This window comes from Sarcophilus harrisii, chromosome 2 (genome assembly GCF_902635505.1).
Source record: "Sarcophilus harrisii chromosome 2, mSarHar1.11, whole genome shotgun sequence".
NCBI classification, from domain to species: Eukaryota; Metazoa; Chordata; class Mammalia; order Dasyuromorphia; family Dasyuridae; genus Sarcophilus; species Sarcophilus harrisii.
The window spans coordinates 425,589,521-425,606,378 of NC_045427.1; the positions used below are offsets into that span (position 1 = coordinate 425,589,521).

General features: G+C 39.8%; 1 protein-coding gene across 9 annotated transcripts in view; it reads left to right on the forward strand.

The window, feature by feature from the left end:
- The window catches only part of PTPRT (protein tyrosine phosphatase receptor type T), a 1,282,972-nt gene extending 1,268,314 nt beyond the window's left edge, over positions 1-14,658 (forward strand). For 7 of the 9 annotated variants that reach the window (XM_031953984.1, XM_031953985.1, XM_031953983.1 and 4 more), the window contains 4 exons: positions 6,414-6,539; positions 7,463-7,626; positions 8,808-8,943; positions 10,745-10,798. In XM_031953984.1, the coding sequence (XP_031809844.1) occupies positions 6,414-6,539; positions 7,463-7,626; positions 8,808-8,943; positions 10,745-10,798 (480 nt within the window). Of the gene's footprint in view, positions 1-6,413; positions 6,540-7,462; positions 7,627-8,807; positions 8,944-10,744 lie in introns of all 9 variants that reach the window. The other 2 variants (XM_031953982.1, XM_031953990.1) reach the window with 1 other exon arrangement.
- Positions 14,659-16,858: the final 2,200 nt, after the last annotated feature.

The following is a 16,858-nucleotide window of genomic DNA, read 5'->3' on the forward strand; positions in this document are numbered from 1 at the left end:
TATGTGGCAGGGACTGAAGAAGAATCATAGGTTTGAAAGTTAGAAGGGAACTTGGAGATCATCTAGTCCAATTACTCTACATATTTTACAAAGGAATAAAATAAAGCCCAAATGGACAATGGTGCCATCTTAATGGGTGAATCTCTCTGCTGATGTCTCTATCTCTGGATATGTGCCTGCCTGCCTAGCTCAGTCTTTATTTCATTATTCTTATTTTTCTTCCTTTTTCCTACTATGTCTTGATTTCATAACTGGTCATAAAATAGAACTGAAGGTTATTATTTTTATGTGTGGTATCTATGGAATAGAGGACTCTGTTCTCTTCCTAATTTAAAAAACAGATGAGTGAACCATTTTATGGTTCTCTCTAAAAACAAAAATGTGATGTTGCTTTTTTTCTTAGTGAGCCCTTAATGAATCATTATTGCAGGTTAATTGTCCTTGATTGTATATGTGTGTGTGTGTGAGTGTGTGTGTTCACGCATAAGTGTGTGTATGTGCATATACATGCACCTACATTTTCAAATGACATAATAGGTGGGATTTGTGAGGCAGTGGTTCTATGTGCACGACACTGCATTAAGAACTGGGGGTACAAAAACCAATGCAAAACAATCCTTGCCTTCAAGAAGCCTATATTCTAAATTATAAATCAAAATGTCTGAACTATGGAATCCTGGCTTTTCTGCTTACTAGCTATGTGACCTTGATCAAGCAAATCACTTAACATATCTGAGCCTTGCTTCATCTATCAAGTGGAAATAATACTAACTATCCTTTTTCTTACAAGGCTATTGTGAGACTCAAATGAGATAAGATGTTTTGTGGATTGTAAAGTGCCAAATTGATTTTCTTGTTGGCAAGTCCATTACTAAATCTACCAGAAATATCAACATGTGACATTTTCCAGTATACTTATCTCCTAACTTTATTTACAACTGATGAGCCTTTTCTGATTTTATCTGAGAAAAAGCAGGGAGTGAAGGATGGAGTGTCGAGAAAGGCACGATAAAGAGCAAAGCCAATCATACACTAATTGTGTTTCCTCCTTGAACTCACTCCCCCAGAGCACATATTCATGTGACCTAAATATATATGTGAAAAGCAGAAAATACTGTGAGGATAAACAACAGTAGCCTATTACAACACACACTTTCTATGCTGCTTTGAAACAAATTTAGTTCATTATCAGAAAATAAGGTAGCCATTTAAAAAATACTGGCATGGTACCAGTCTCAAATCCTGGGAGTCCTGGATGCCACCTAGAGACAAAGACCTGCTGGAATGAAAGAGAAAAGCTCACACAAAGACAATGTGGATAGCAGCCCACATCTGACCACTTTAAAGGCTTTCCTGATCCCCTTAGTTATTTATGTTCACTCCCTGTTCCCCAAATTATCATGTATAGTCTTATCTGTTCTTGTGTCCTTGGAAATAGAATGCACATTCCTTAATAGAAGGAACATTTATTTCTTTTGTTAATCTTTCTATTACTGATACCTAGCCCAAAGCCTTTTAAGCAGCAGGCAAATAATAGGCTAATGAAATCTAAAGTTAGAAGGGACCTTATAAATCATCTGGTCTACTTGAAAAATAAGGAAAGTTAGAGACAGAAAAAAGTAGCCTGCCCAAATCACATGGCTAATAATTAATATAGTAAAGTTGGAACTTGAACCCAGTTCCTTATTGGTTTCCACTGACTGGGTACCTGATTAGGCTGCCCCTAATTTCCCATTAGCTGGGAAAAGTCTTAGGAGAGGAGTTCTTCTTTTGTGATGGCCAATAAAGGAGATCTGATCAATCTGTACAGGCCTTCTCCCACCTTTCCCCTTTTCATAGAATATACAAAGCCCATTAAAGCAGATTTATATTCAGGACCCCCCCCCCATACACACATATATACACACACATATATATACTATGAATAATATTTATATAGTATTTATTTATATATTATGTGTGTTACATATTTATATAGAATTATATTTATATGTTTATACATATATGCATTTTGTATGTATATACACACATGTATATCAAATGTCTATATAAATATAGTTTTTCCCCATAGAATGTAAGCTTTCTGATGGCAGTATCCCTACTGCCTACCACAGAGCCTGGAACACAGTAAATACTTAATAAATGATTGTTGCTTGATTGAAGTTATTTAACCTCTTCTGAGCCCAAGTTTCCTAATCTATAAAGTGAAGGAATTGGACAAGGCTAAGGTATTCCCCAGCTCTCAGTTCTGTGATGTTCTGGCCTCTGATCCAGACTCTGTTATTGTGGAGCAATCACCAGATTCTAGGAATATTCACCAGTCCTTTGAACTAGGCTCAGATCCCTCAAGAGCCAGCCACATGCAATCTCTCCTTTACCTGGGCCCTGGGCCCAAATTGTTTTTGCTCCACTAGCAACCTTAAAGAGAGTCCTCCATTAGCTACTTCTACTCTGATTGTGGAATGAGAAGTTGATTCCTGGATACGCCCTGGCAACCCTAAAGTGAGGAGCCCTGTAGATATCCTGGGTAAGAGGCAGAGCAGGGTTGAATTGTGTCTTCAGGAGAGTGACCTAAAACAGTTGGCAGTCATGGCCTATAAGATTCATTTGAAAGAAATGGGGGTATTGAGCCTATAATACTTTAGTGTAGAAGAAACAGAATAGTTGAGTATTCTTGTATTGAACTTCTGGAGAGCAGAACTAGGAGCAGTGGGTAGAAATTTCAGACAGGTAGATTGCTGCTTTCAATCAATCAGCATTTATTAAACACCTACTATATGCCAGATTCTCACACTAGAATGGCACTAACTATATACTATCTAGGCCCTAAAGACACAAAGACAAAAATTAAACAATCCCTACTCTTTGTTCTTCAGTTGTTTCAGACATGTTCAACTCTTTACTACCTCATTTGGGTTTTCTTGGCAGAGATACTAGAATGGTTTACCATTGCCTTCTCTGGGCCATTTTACAGATGAGGAAACTGAGGCAAGCAAGATTAAGTGACTTGCTCAAGGTCATATGGCTAGTAAATGTCTGAAGGCATACTTGAACTCATGAAGATGAGTCCTCCTAAATTCAGGTTTGGCACTCTATCCACTGAGCCACCTAACTGTCCAATCCTGCTCTTGGGGAGTTTATATTGTATCAGGAGAAACAATATTTACATATATGAATGTATACAGAATAAATACCAAAAAAAATAAAATAAAATAAATTTGCTAAACATAAGGAAGGAACAACTACATGGCACAGTGAAAAGTGAGTTAGGCCTGAAGTCAGGAAGGCTCATCTTCATGAGTTCAAATATGGCCCCAGACACTTACTGGCTGTCTAACCCTGGGCAAATCACTTAACTCTATTTGCCTCAGTTTCCTCATCTGTAAAATGATCCGGAAATGGCAAACCACTCCAGTATCCTTCAAGAAACTCCCAAATGAGGTCAGAGAAAGTCAGACATGATCGAAAAAATGATAGAACAACCTTCCCAATGATATGAAAGTAGAATGAGCTGCCTTAGAAAGTAGTGAGTTCCCCATCACTAGCAGTTTTTAAGTAGAACTGGATGACCACTTTGTCAGAGATGTTGCAGAGGGGATTCCTATCTTGATATCAGCTTGGACAAAATGCCCTCTGGGGATCCTCCTGGCTCTGAGATTGTGTGATTCTATAATTGACCAACCCTTCATGCTGAACTGAACAACTCTCTTACTAATAAAGAAATAGCATGTTTTCCATTCTCAAATAAAAACAGAAACATGTCCTTCCTTGGAAGATAAGTATGTAGTACAGAAAAAAAAAAAACACCATTAGAATTAAATACTGTGTCTTGCCCTGGGGCTGAGAAGAGACTGCTCCTAATGGAAACAGGTTTGTCTAACCCTCTCCACCATTTTCAAAATCAACACATCTAGAAGGCTGTACTCTTGGGACAGATCTGAACAGGTTCCTAGCTCCTCTGTAATAAATGCATTATATTCTTTGAGAAACACTGTGAATATGTGGCAGTGGGAGAAAACAAATTCATTTGGAATCTGAGAAACTGACTCAAATCCTTTCAACTAGCTATATGAGTGGGGTAATTAATCAGGCAATAAACAAGTATTTATTAAGGACCTACTATGAGCAAGGCATTGTGTCAAGCTTAAAGAATTCAGCATCCTAATTCTTGAGGAATTTACATGCAGGGTAGCAATCTTTCCAGACTTTAACCTTTAATGATGAGTATTATTATATATAATGTAAAGGCATTGAGATGGAAGATAGGATGCAAAATCAATTTGGCCTGAATCACACTGTGTATGAAAGGGAGTAATGTATAACAAGTCTTAAAACATAAGTTGAGGCCCGGTTAAGAAGAGAAACCTTGCAGGTATAGTCAAGGGCTTCTTGAACTTTTTTCCACTGGTGATCCCTTTTTGCCCCAGAATTTTTTACGTGATCCTGGATATATAAAATATGTATACAAACCAAATATTTACTGATAATCTAAATCATACTTTTGAGATCTCCATGTACATTTATGAAACACCCCTACACATGAGATTGTGATCTATAGTTTAAAAAGCTTTAATATAGTCTAATTCTTCATTTCACAAATAAAGGAACTGAGGCCCAGAGAGATTATGTCTAACCCAGGTCACCTAGATAGTAAGTGGCAGAACTGGGAACCTCTGACTTCAAATGTTCTTTCTATTGTCCTATCAGTAAAAGGAGAGGAAGAACTATTTTGGGGTGATTGTCATCTCTGCCCAAATGTAGCCAGTTTGTAAATATACCATATAGTAGCTGAGAAAGGTTACAATATGAAGCTTTTCCTCATCAAATGAATCCTCAATCAAATGAATATTTGAAAAACATTTGGTATAGAGCCTAGCACAAAATAAGAGCTTAATAAGTGCACATTTCATTCTCTTTCCTTTCCACATACTCCTATCAGGCAATAGTCACCTTCACTAGTTTCTATTTCATAGAATCAAAGATTTAAAAAATTATTATTGTCTTCAGAAACCATTGAGTATAATCCTCCCCTTTGACAGACGAGTAAACTGAGGCACAGAAAGGGTAAGGGACTTGGGTTACACAGTTACTGTCTGAAATGAAATTCATATCCAGATCTTCCTAACTCTGTGTCCTACACCCCACCAATGACACCCAGCTGTCTGCTTCCATTGATTCTGTTTATATTTAACTTTTCCTAGTCCCTCAGCTTCTGGTACCTTCCTCTCTAAGGCTATCCTCCATCTATTATTTATCTATCTATTTATGTACATGTTTTTCCCCTATTAAAATGTAAACTCTGTGAAGTTAGTGATAAATGAATCTTTATTTTTTGTCCCTAGCACAGTGCTTGGCACATTATTAGATACTTAATAAGGACTGGCTGGTAGATTGCTTGCTAGATCAGTGTCACTGAAGCCATGTATCAAACTTGAGAGCAGAAAGACTGTCCTACCCAGACCACCCTTTGGGGATGATCCGAAAAGCAGAGCAAGAATCTGACGGCAGAGGAGTATCCAAAAATGGAGAAGGCTCATTTGAAGCATATCGGAATCCATTTGCTGAAGAAATTAGCCTGGAAATCTCATTAAAAGGGACTTAAATGATTTTTTTTTAGTTCCATGCAGTCTGAAAATTCAGTGAGGCAGTAGGGGAAGAAGCACGGTATTCATGTTCTAGTTCTTACACCTCTCATCTGATACACAGCCAGCATTCACAGGGCTGAATTCAATGCAAATGATAAAAATGTTAATTAAAAAAAAAAAAAAAAAAAAAGGCTGCTCTGATTAATCCAAATTCCAGGCGAAGGCTCTGGCCAGCTCTAGTGTTATCTGTGCTGGCTCCCCCAGCCCCTCATTATTGTCAGAGCCGAGATGGAGAAAAGCCTGTGGCAAAGAGAAATAAAGTTTAAATTGTCATTACTTCCCAACTCAGCAGATGTGCTGCTCCTCTGGCCACAGAGGCCCCGTGGACCCCCTCGTCTGCTTCCCAACATGCTTACTTGCTACCCAATTAACCTCCCTCAGAGAGGAGGGTGGTGAAGCTATAGATTTAACTCTTATAGATCTTTGGCTTCAAGTCTTTGAAGCCCTTGAAACAGAAGGAAAACAATTTCTTTGGGGTGAGAATTTAAAATAATGCATTGTCCTGAGGATGGTACTGACCAGGCAATAGGTCATGAACTTGATAGGGGCTTGTTCTGATCCATCCATCCGTAGCTACCAAACGGAACCTAGAGGAGCTGAACCCCATGACCTTGGTCTCATTAATACCATACTCATGCTAGCGCTCTGAGCCGACTGGTTCCACAACAAGGATGCCCCAGGAATTAGCAGGATCTTGTGACCAGGATGATTCACTCCTATTCATTAACCTCCCTTATTTTCTTTCCGTGTCTTTTGTGTTTACACCAGCTCTGCATGCAGTATTGGCCAGAGAAAACATCTTGTTGTTATGGGCCGATCCAGGTGGAGTTTGTATCAGCTGACATTGATGAGGACATCATCAATAGGATATTCCGAATCTGCAACATGGCAAGAGTAAGTCCAGTGTCTGCCCCAATTTTTCTTCATCTGGATGATTTTATTTATCTACATTTTTGCAAGAAGCAAATGAGATGGAGGCTACTGAGATAAGTGGGTGGGTGAATTGAGCTCCCTTCCCTGTCTTCTTGATGAAATTAGAAGCAATGAGGGTATGCTCTTTATGTCCTGTAACACCATTGGACAGACTGGATAACTCAATTGGGCAGGTGTACTCTACTCAACTCCTGTGACCCCCTAAACAAAAGATTGGATAGGAGAGATTGTGTGAAAATACCACCTCCAGGCAAGACACCAACCTCACTGACCTAATGTTCCCCACTGCACCTCAGAGCTAGGGCATGTGTTAATGAGCTGTTTGTTGTCTCAAAAAAATCATAATTCTGTTTGATACTCACTGGAACTCCACTTGGTCCCCAAACCTTATCTGGATTCAGACAGATTACTAACCATTCAAATAATAAAGAAGGCAGACCTGAACCTCTTATTTCCCAGATACCCCCTTTTCTTATTCTAGATGGATGAGTACCGAGGGAAATATGAAAAAAAATATTAAAAAGTAGTGTATTTGGAACCCAGAAACTTGAGTTGAGTCGGCCCAGGACTTGCTTAGTTAATATGACTTTGGGCAAAGCACTTTTCCCTGGACTTCTGTTTCCTCACCTGTAAGATGACAACATGAGATTCAGTGATCTTCAAGCCCTTTTTAAGCTGGATAATGCTGTGATTATATCTTGTGACTATTCTAGCCATGACTCAAATCACTGTTTTAGGCCTGGGGGATTCCCAGTCCTAGAATGTCCTTTATAAGAATCCCCTTAACAACTGTCTAAATGGTGCTTTCACTTTCATGGACCCCATAAAGGATTACGCCTCCATAGCACTAGAAATGTAACAGAATCATTTGACTCCATTTTCAGCCACAAGATGGGTATCGTATCGTCCAGCATTTACAGTACATTGGCTGGCCTGCCTACCGGGATACACCTCCTTCCAAACGCTCCCTTCTGAAGGTCGTCCGGCGACTAGAGAAGTGGCAGGAACAATATGATGGGAGGGATGGACGAACTGTTGTCCACTGCTTGTGAGTGTAACAAAATCCCACTGAGGAGGTGAGGTTGACTGGTGGGATGGTCCCCAAGGAAATTTAGAAGCACACTGATGCACTCAATCAGATGAAATTTACCACCATGACAGTTTTTGCTGTCAACTAAAGGGATCCAATAACAATCCAAATGAGACAGTGGAGCAGGATTAGAGAAGCATTAAACCAGGAATCAGGAGATTTGATTTCTAGGGCTAGATCTGCTTCTTATTCACTTGGATCTGGAGCAAGTCATTTCCACTCCCTTATCTGTAAAGTAGGAGATTTAAAAAATCCCCTATGTAAACCTACAAAAGCATTTTGCAAATATTAAAGTGCTAGAAATGGAGCTATTATTATTTACTTTCTTTAGATCTATGGTGGATATATATGATGTCCTTGATGGGGATATTTATTCTTCTGGTATAGAGGCAGCTAGGTGGCTCAGTGGATAGTATGTTAGGCTTGAAATCAAAAAGGCCTGAGTTCACATCCAGCCTTCAAATTCCTAGCTGTGTGACCCTAGACAAGCCACTTAACTTCTGTTTGCCTTAGTCCACTGGAGAAGAAAATGGCAAACCAGTATCTTTGCCAAGAAAACCCCACATAGAGTCACAAAGAATCAGAAAAGTGAACAACAAAAAATAGATTACAATTTATCCACAATTTTTCATCTTATATGATTCTCAATCATGCCTTTTTTCAGTCTCTCCAAAAGGATCCCCTTAACACTGGAGGTCTTCTACTAAGTCATGAATGTCAGAGCAATTCTCAGGCTTTCCCATTTTTTGTTTTTGCTACATGACTGGTGCACCTCCTTTTCTAATTACATATGTCCTTGGCAATGGCTCTCAGACTTTCTATTGAGAACATATCAGTGTTAGAAATTTGCAATACCCTACATTTAGATAATGATGATGATAATGAAATGTAGAACATCTTATAGCAAGTAAAGGGAGATAAAAAGATAAGATATTGACCCACTCCTCATCAGGCATACTGTCTATTAAGGAAATAAGACATGGATACAAATGGCAATAATACATAATAGGTGACAGAGTATTCTGGTGGTTTATAGGAGAGGAACCCTCTTCATTGAGAACCCATGCAAGGCTTTAATTTGGGTCTTAACTCAGTTGTCAGTTCTAGGAGGCAAATCTCTTGTTTTCCTCTGTACCTAGAAATGGTGGTGGAAGAAGTGGAACCTTCTGTGCTATCTGCAGTGTCTGTGAAATGATCCAACAACAAAATATCATTGATGTGTTCCACATAGTGAAAACATTGCGGAACAACAAATCCAATATGGTGGAAACGCTGGTAAGTTGCTAGAAACTAGGAGGAGTGATACTGGCTTGAATTAATTCTATTTAATTCAATTCCACAAACATTTATTAAGCATTTATATGCTAGGCACAAGGCTATACACTGGCAAGACAAAGGGAGAAGAGAAAATAGTCCCTGCTACTCTATTATTTACAGAAAATAAACATGAATCAGAGTGGGGAATCAAAAGTCCGGTATTCATTTTTACTCCTACAAATACCAAGCCCTTGGCTTTCAGATGAGCCAAAGGGCATATTTCTCCACTCCTTAAAAATTCCTTTGCCAATACAGTCTCCTCCAACATAGTCTAGTAAAGTCTTATAGATGCTAACTTTTGGGGGAAAGTCTATTGAATCATCTAGAAAGAAATTAAATTTTATTTACAAGTACATTCAACAACTGGAGCTAGGGTTAAAACAAAGAAGTTTTTGCTAATATGTTAAACCATAAATCAGATATTATTGAACAGGAAAGATGATTGAACAAATCTGTCAGAGTATCAAAAAATGACAATTAGCATACCACAATACTACAAGGATCTGTCATTTTTGTCCTTGGAGTTGATCCCTCCAATGCAATTGATCATAAGCCCTCTGTGTCTTAATGGGTTGTGTCAGGAGTTGCTATAACCAAAAACAAAGCATTCCCAATCAGCTAATAAGCCTCACTGAACTTCATCAGATTGACTATTGTGTAACAGACACAGTCATTCAGCCTGTATATACTTAATACCTTTCTAACTCGAAGGACCTGCTTACTTTTACTTGTCCATGGCTTGGCTTTGAAAAATCCAGTTTTAACTCTAGAGGATGGAAAATCTGGAGGCATGGGAAAAAGATGACTTGGAGAGTTTAATTAGCATATTGAGTATTTTTAGGTAAATGGGTACTTTGGACATCCTTAAATAGTTTAAGAGAACTCTCTCTATATAATCTTTTTAATTAATTTGGTCATTCATTCATTCAATGCTTACTTAATGAATACTGTGTACTAGGTGCTACAAGGGCTACAAAGATGATTAAATCCTCTCTGCCTTCCAGGAGATCACAGCCAAGTCCACTATTCATTTGCTTCCCAAACTTCTTTCTCAGAGATAGTTCTCAGGGAAATTTCAGTTCTATCCTTGCTAAAATCCTTACCAATTTCAAGTTATGAAGTCTGACTGAATGAAATGTAATTCCTTTTTATTCTTAATGCTTCAGTGCTCCATTTGTCCACCTAAGAAGATAGGTTTACTGTAGGACTTAGCTCATTTTGGTTATTTACTCTGAAATGGTCAGCAGGAAAGGCACCACTGAAATTTAAAGTGCTCTCTTTGCTTCTATTTTGTTTCCAGAAATGCCCCTGTTTGTATGATGCAAGGAATGTTTGGCTACTTTCAAAATTAGTTTCTGTTCTGGGACACCCAGAAACCAGAAAAGAATAGATAGGGATTAGAAAGTCTAGAACTGTGCTAGGTAACAGGGAAAGTACAACTGTGAATTAAAATCCATCATGTATGGCTTAAAAACTAGGGAATCTGCAGAGAAATATTACAAGGTGATTCTTTTATAAGTTCATGCCTAAAGTTTCTAAGTAATACTCTCAACAAAATTCTTTTTTTAAATTTATTTTTAATTATAGGTTTTTTATTTACAAGATAGATGCGTGGGTAATTTTACAGCATTGACAATTGCCAAACCATTTGTTCCAATTTTTCCCCTCTTTCCCCCCATCCCCTCCCCCAGATGGCAGGTTGACCAATACATGTCTCAACAAAATTCTTAACAAAGCTCTTCTTTTGTCCCTTTCTTAGGATCAATATAAGTTTGTATACGAAGTCGCACTGGAATACTTAAGTTCATTTTAGCCTGATGGAACAGGGAACCTTCTGGTATCTCAAAAGCTCCCTTTTCTCTGAAAGGCAGTGACCAGTGTAAAAGGAGTGAAAGACTGAACAGATCCTGATACCACAGAGAAGACTTGGGGACCCCTGCTTTCCCCTGTAGCACTTACTGCTTCATCAATGGTGTCTTGTTCACCCCAAGAAGCATAGAGGCCAGACAGGAGAGTTTCCTTTCTAATGGCCCTATGTCTGCAGCACCATGCTGGATCTCCCTCACCTGCACCTGGAGCAATTGGAATTTCTGATCCCAAAACTCTTGCTTCTTTTGTTCTTTTCAAGTTTGTGAATCTCATGTTACTGTCTTTTGGAAAAGCGAAACCCAATGGAGGCAGAGACATGGAAGGAAGGAGGCATGTGGGTCCTCTGCATCATCCCTATCATATGGGGGTAGATTATAAAGAGCACAGATCCCTTATCTTGCGTAAGGAAGTCAAGTCCCTTGAGGTCATTGGTCTGTTGTCTTCTCCTTCTGGATCCCCGGTACCCCCAAGCCCAATGACCTGCACTGACCCGACTGGACCAAGACTCCACATGCCGTTGCTGCTGCAGTGCCAGACTTTGGTGCATCCTCAGCGTGTTGCACACACACAACCTGCATGTGGCCCTGTTCCATGACCATCCCCCTCAGCTTTGACCTCAGCTTTCTGTCTTGTTAACAGAACCAGGGCCAAAGGCAGAATCCTGTTCATATTATTTTCTGGGCTTTTGTGGTCAGTTGGGGGGATGCTCAAAAGCTTGTCAGTCCTTCTGTGTGTGTCCTAGATTGTGCCTGACTCTTGTGTTGCCAGTCAGGCATCTTGACCCCTGAAACTTCAGGGGACTCCTAAGTGGTGGTCTACTGAGTTTCTATGATGATGTCACCCCTGTGAAGGGGACAGAGTATTTTTCAACAGTGTACCTGAAAAGAAAATGATTTTTTCAATGTAAAAAAAAGTTCATTTTAGCTTAGTGGAATGTAATAGTTTCTCATCTCATAAAAATGGACATGTTTGAAGGATATGTCTAGAACTTGTGTTAGCTGATAATGCGGGGTTTGGAAGGTTGGGTAATGCGTCCAAACAAGATTAGATACAAACTGGGACTGTGAGTTAGTTTTGGTGAGTTCCTTTGGCCTGTACTGTGGGTGTGCTTTGTTTCTTTTTCTATCAAATTCTTTTTTTAAATAGCTATTACAAAGTAGAGGGAGGAACAGAAGAGACAGGACCCATGGTCTGCTGTCATCTTGGTAAAGACAATATATGGATGTCATTGCTCCATTTGCTTTCTGATCTATTAGGGAGTGGAAGGGATCAGCTCTGAGCCCCAAGTACAGGGTAGGCCTCTTAAAGATCTTTTTTCTCAATTTTTAATTTCTAAATTTCCAGATGTCTGATAAAGATTTCAAGGTACATTATTCTCATAAACAAACATAATACAAATAATTCCATATGCCTCTGAATTTGGTATCTTATAAATGAAAAGTCATTTTTATAATGCCATTTCTGTAGCTGACTCTCAGTTTTCTAGTTTAGTGACCCACTGGATCCTAGGCAAATAGCAGATGTAATGTGCTGTTTGTGTAATAATCCCTATACTTTCCTGATCCTCCAGCTGGGGGGAGAGAGACACTTCCTAGTCATGTCCCAAGCAGCTCCCTTGGTGTCTGTCTGATAAAGCACAATGGTAAGGAGGAACAGAGGCATGGAGAGACCTGTGTTCCTCAGGGAACCAGACTGATCATGCCTCCCCTCTGGCTTATGTTCTTTCCCTATTGCTTCTACCTTCCCACTCTCCTATCTTCCTGAAACCTAAACTTTCTTTCCTAAGATTCTAAGACTTTTATTCTGAAAGAGGAGATAAGTCTTATAATTAATCAATAAAAAGCATTTATTAAGCATTTACTTTATGCAAGGAATTGTGCTGGACACTGGGGATATGGCAACAAAAAATGAAACAGGCCCTGCCCTCAAAACAGACTCTTTTCAAAGATGTATGGGTAGTAATTAATAATAAGATGTAAATGGTTAACATGAGAACCTTTTCAATGAGTGAGCCAGGATGGAGAGAGGGAGCCGCAAAGCATCACCGAGTGCCAGAACAGAGAAATTAGGAAAGCCCAGTCCGAGGTGGGAACAGCAGAAACAAACTACCCAAATTCACCAGTGGGCAGGACTGGCCCTGGATGCTTGTATATATGCTTGTGCATAGGCAAACTAGGTGCATGCTGAATTTTCAGTGACTTAGGATATCAGAGACTGACTGTGGCCAGTCAATACCCTAGCAAAAAACTGGAAACCCAAAACATGGCCCCAATTTTTTTCTGCAGTAGAATTTCTTCTGAAATATCTCTATCCTTAGTCATTTTTGCTTATGAGGATCTTTTTCAGAAGTACTTACTGAGGAATTTTAATCCATTGGTGATGCTGTCTGCCCAAACTGAATACAGGAACAAATCCCTGGAAATGATCCTAAAGAAGGTTCTCTGGACTGGGGATAAAGAGATGAGTTTGTGTGGGGGCTGAGACGATGGCCTTCCCCAAAACCAGATACTGCCATTCATTGAGGTGAGCAGCTACAAAGGGGTGGAGGAACCATGGGAGTAGGCATGCTTAACTGCTTATCCAAGATTCTCTCAGCTTTGGCCTCCAGCAAGACAGGACAAAGCTTGGGTCCTAGCTCTCCCATTTACCAATCCCTCTTTTTCTCTGGGCCTTAGTTTCCTACTTTGAACAAAGGGATGGAGGTGAGGTAGACCAGAGGGTCTAATGGATCATTTTAGCTTACTAATGAGATGAAAACTGCCTAAAATAGTTTCACTTTTTCCAGGTTTATAGATATTTGAGCAAACATAGTTAGTTAATCTATTCTGTGCCAGATGTAAGAATTCCTGTTCTTTCTCCCCCTCACTTTTCTGTTCTTTGCTTTATTTTTCATTATGATTTCTCACCAAACAAATATACAGGTATTAATGTACAACATTTCTTAGAAAGGCTTGGGCTGGGCTCTCCCTGCTAGGCTTTGTCACCATCAGTAGAGTTTCTGGCATCATGAATAGATTCTGCTATGTAAAGATCAACCTGGAAGTCTGCTCCAAAGCTTAGCTTGGGGAGTCTGCAGGAGAACAAATTCAAACAAGAGGTTGCAGCATCGCTGCTCAGGTTAAAGCTGAAGACAGAAAAAGTTGTAGAAACAAACTCCATTCCATACCCAAGCACAGATCTGAACTCCCTTTCCAACTTTATGACTCAGAACCAAGAGAACAAAATTTAAAGGATTATTGGAAGTCATCTAGTCCAATCTTCATTTTTCAAATGAGTAAACCAGGGCTGGAATTTATGTGACTTGCCCAAGGTCACACAGATAGTGAGAGAGCTGAGATTTGAGCCCAAGTTGATTGGATTCTTTTAAACCTAGTCTGGTGTTAAACCAATATGACTAAATCAAATTTTCTTTCCATGGTAACACACAACCTTATCATCTCTAAAGAGATTGCAGGTGAGATACAAAGCAATGCAGAAATACACAGTGCAAATGGGCATCTGTTTATGACTATAACTTGTATGTTAGAAGTGACCCTGTCAAAAGGCTCCCAAACACAGGTGGATGCTAAAACAGGAAAAGGACCTCTCACATAGCACGATCGTGGGATAAAAAAACAAACCAATGGCTACCCTGGTATTCATGAAATAGCCAAAAAAATAGCGTAGCCCTCTGGAGATTTTAGAAGCAGAACACAAATAATTAGGTGTGTGAGTGTTGGGATCTGTACCAGTAAGAGAACTTGTTGCTGTTGTTTAGTCATTCTGTCAAACTCAAGCCTTTATGACCCCATATGAGGTTTTCTTGGCAAGAATATTGGGGTGATTTGCCATTTCTTTCTTCAGTGGATTCAGGCAAACAGGTCGAAGTAACTTGCCCAACATCACACAGCAAGTGAGTATCTTCACATTCAAAATCAGGTTTTCCAGACTTGAGGTACTCTATTCACTGAGCATCCTGAAAGAACAACTCATGCCAGTGAGATCACAGACTCATTAAGGCATGATGCATCAACCTATATGCTTGTCACTTCTCCCCTTTCTGGTACCGTAGTTCTTTTAGGACCTGTCTTCAAAGAACTTATGTTCTTTTGGAATAAGAGGCAGGGTGAGGAGGACCGGGAGATATGACCTGTGTGTAGATATAAGAGATGGGGTATCTTTAGAAGCATCAGGACATGATGTCACTGATGCAGACTCTCCTTTCTCAGAGTCCAAGGCTGATGCTGCCTCTTCTGAGAGGGACTGAGAATCTCCAGGCCAGCCTTTTCCACTGGCGGAGTAGCCCCTTGGAGGGAAGCAAATGAATATGGAAAAGCCTTGAGGTTCCTCAACACACAAATAACATCCAGTAATGAGGCTGTGTCTAAGTGTGTGTGTGTGTGTGTGTGTGTGTGTGTGTGTGTGTGATCCCACAAGACCAATTTAAACATCCCCTTTACACAGATGGCCTTCCCCAAAGAGGGTGTTTATCTTTATGTGTCATAGGCTTGAAAACTAGAAAGGACATAAGTAATCATTTGTTTTTATTCTCTTTTTGTGCCAATGAGGAAACCGAGGGCTCATAGAAGTTAAGTAACCCAGGCAAGAATTCAAACCAAGTCCTCTGACTCAAGTGTGCTCACTTGTTCTCATGCTCTTGCACTCATTTTCTCCATCTCTCTACTTCTCACTCTCTCTCAACCTCTCACTCTCTCTTTCAATCTCTCACTCTTTCACCTCTTGCTCTCTCTCTTTTTCACATTTCACTTTCTTTTTCACTTCTTTCTCTGTCTCTGTCTCTCTGTCTTTGTTTCTGTCTCTCTGTCTCTGTCTCTCTCTGTGTGTCTCTCTTTCTCTGTCTCTGTCTCTCTGCCTCTGTCTCTTTCTGTCTCTCTGTCTGTCTCTGTCTCTGTCTCTCTCTTTCTCCCCTCTCGACTATACCTGTGTGTACACTGACCTCACCATTGGGAAGTTAAGGTAATGAAACTCAAAAAGACCAAGACATTGTACCAAACACAGGGAAAGAATCATAGATCTAGAGTTTGGAAGGGCCTCTGAGGACATCTGATTAAACCCTCTCTTTTTTCCTAATGAGGAAATGGTGAGAGAGGTTAGAGACCTTGCCTAAGAGCATAAAGATAGACTCAGTGGTGGGAAACTTAGATTGTCTGATTCCAAATCTGATGCCTTTTCGCTACAATGTGCTGCCTCAGTCTAAGAAGAAAGGCATGTGTACCCAGGTGAGAAGGTGAAGATTCTTCACTTTGAAAATATGGAAGCTGAGTGTTGAAATATTGTTAAGTGTTGGATGGCCTTACTCACCAACTCCTACAGCACCAAGTAGAAGAAATACCTTCAGATCATGAAAGAGGCATTTAGGACAGAAGAGAGGGGGCCATATTTTATCTAGTAATAGTAAACTGAAGAAATTAATTGCCCTGACTCAAAGATCTATAAATGCATTCCTAAAGAAGCTAAGATAAATTTGTAGGCCCTTGAACAATGACAGGGTATTAAAGGAAGTGGTGTTTGAATATGTCCCTAGTCTTTGAGATTGATGTCAGGAAAGAAGCCCAAATCCAGCCCCAAATCAGCTTTCAGTACACCTAACTTAAACAGCATCCTAGTCTAGAAGGCAGAGGATCTGGCCATAAATGGTAGTACTTTTCAGGAATGAAAAGAATGTGGGCAAGTAAATCCTGCAGTATTCTAAACAGGAAATTACCAGGAGGGTTTATCAGGCCATTAAACCATCAGTGACCCAAAAAAGAAGTATATGGGATCTGGGAAAAAAAACCATAAAGGAAGATAAGAGGAAAGGAACCTGATTCCTCTGTAAATAAGCTCCTTCTCCTGTCCTGAGCACTTCAACCCAAGCTTGCCCATTTAGGCTTTTGCTAGACCAGATGGTAGAGTTCAGAAATGTTTGTGCTCTTGGATACATCTCTAGAAGCAAGAGACCACTTCCCTTGTCCCTGCTGCAGTAGCAGGCCATCCACCGAGACATTCTAAAGAAGATGAGGCC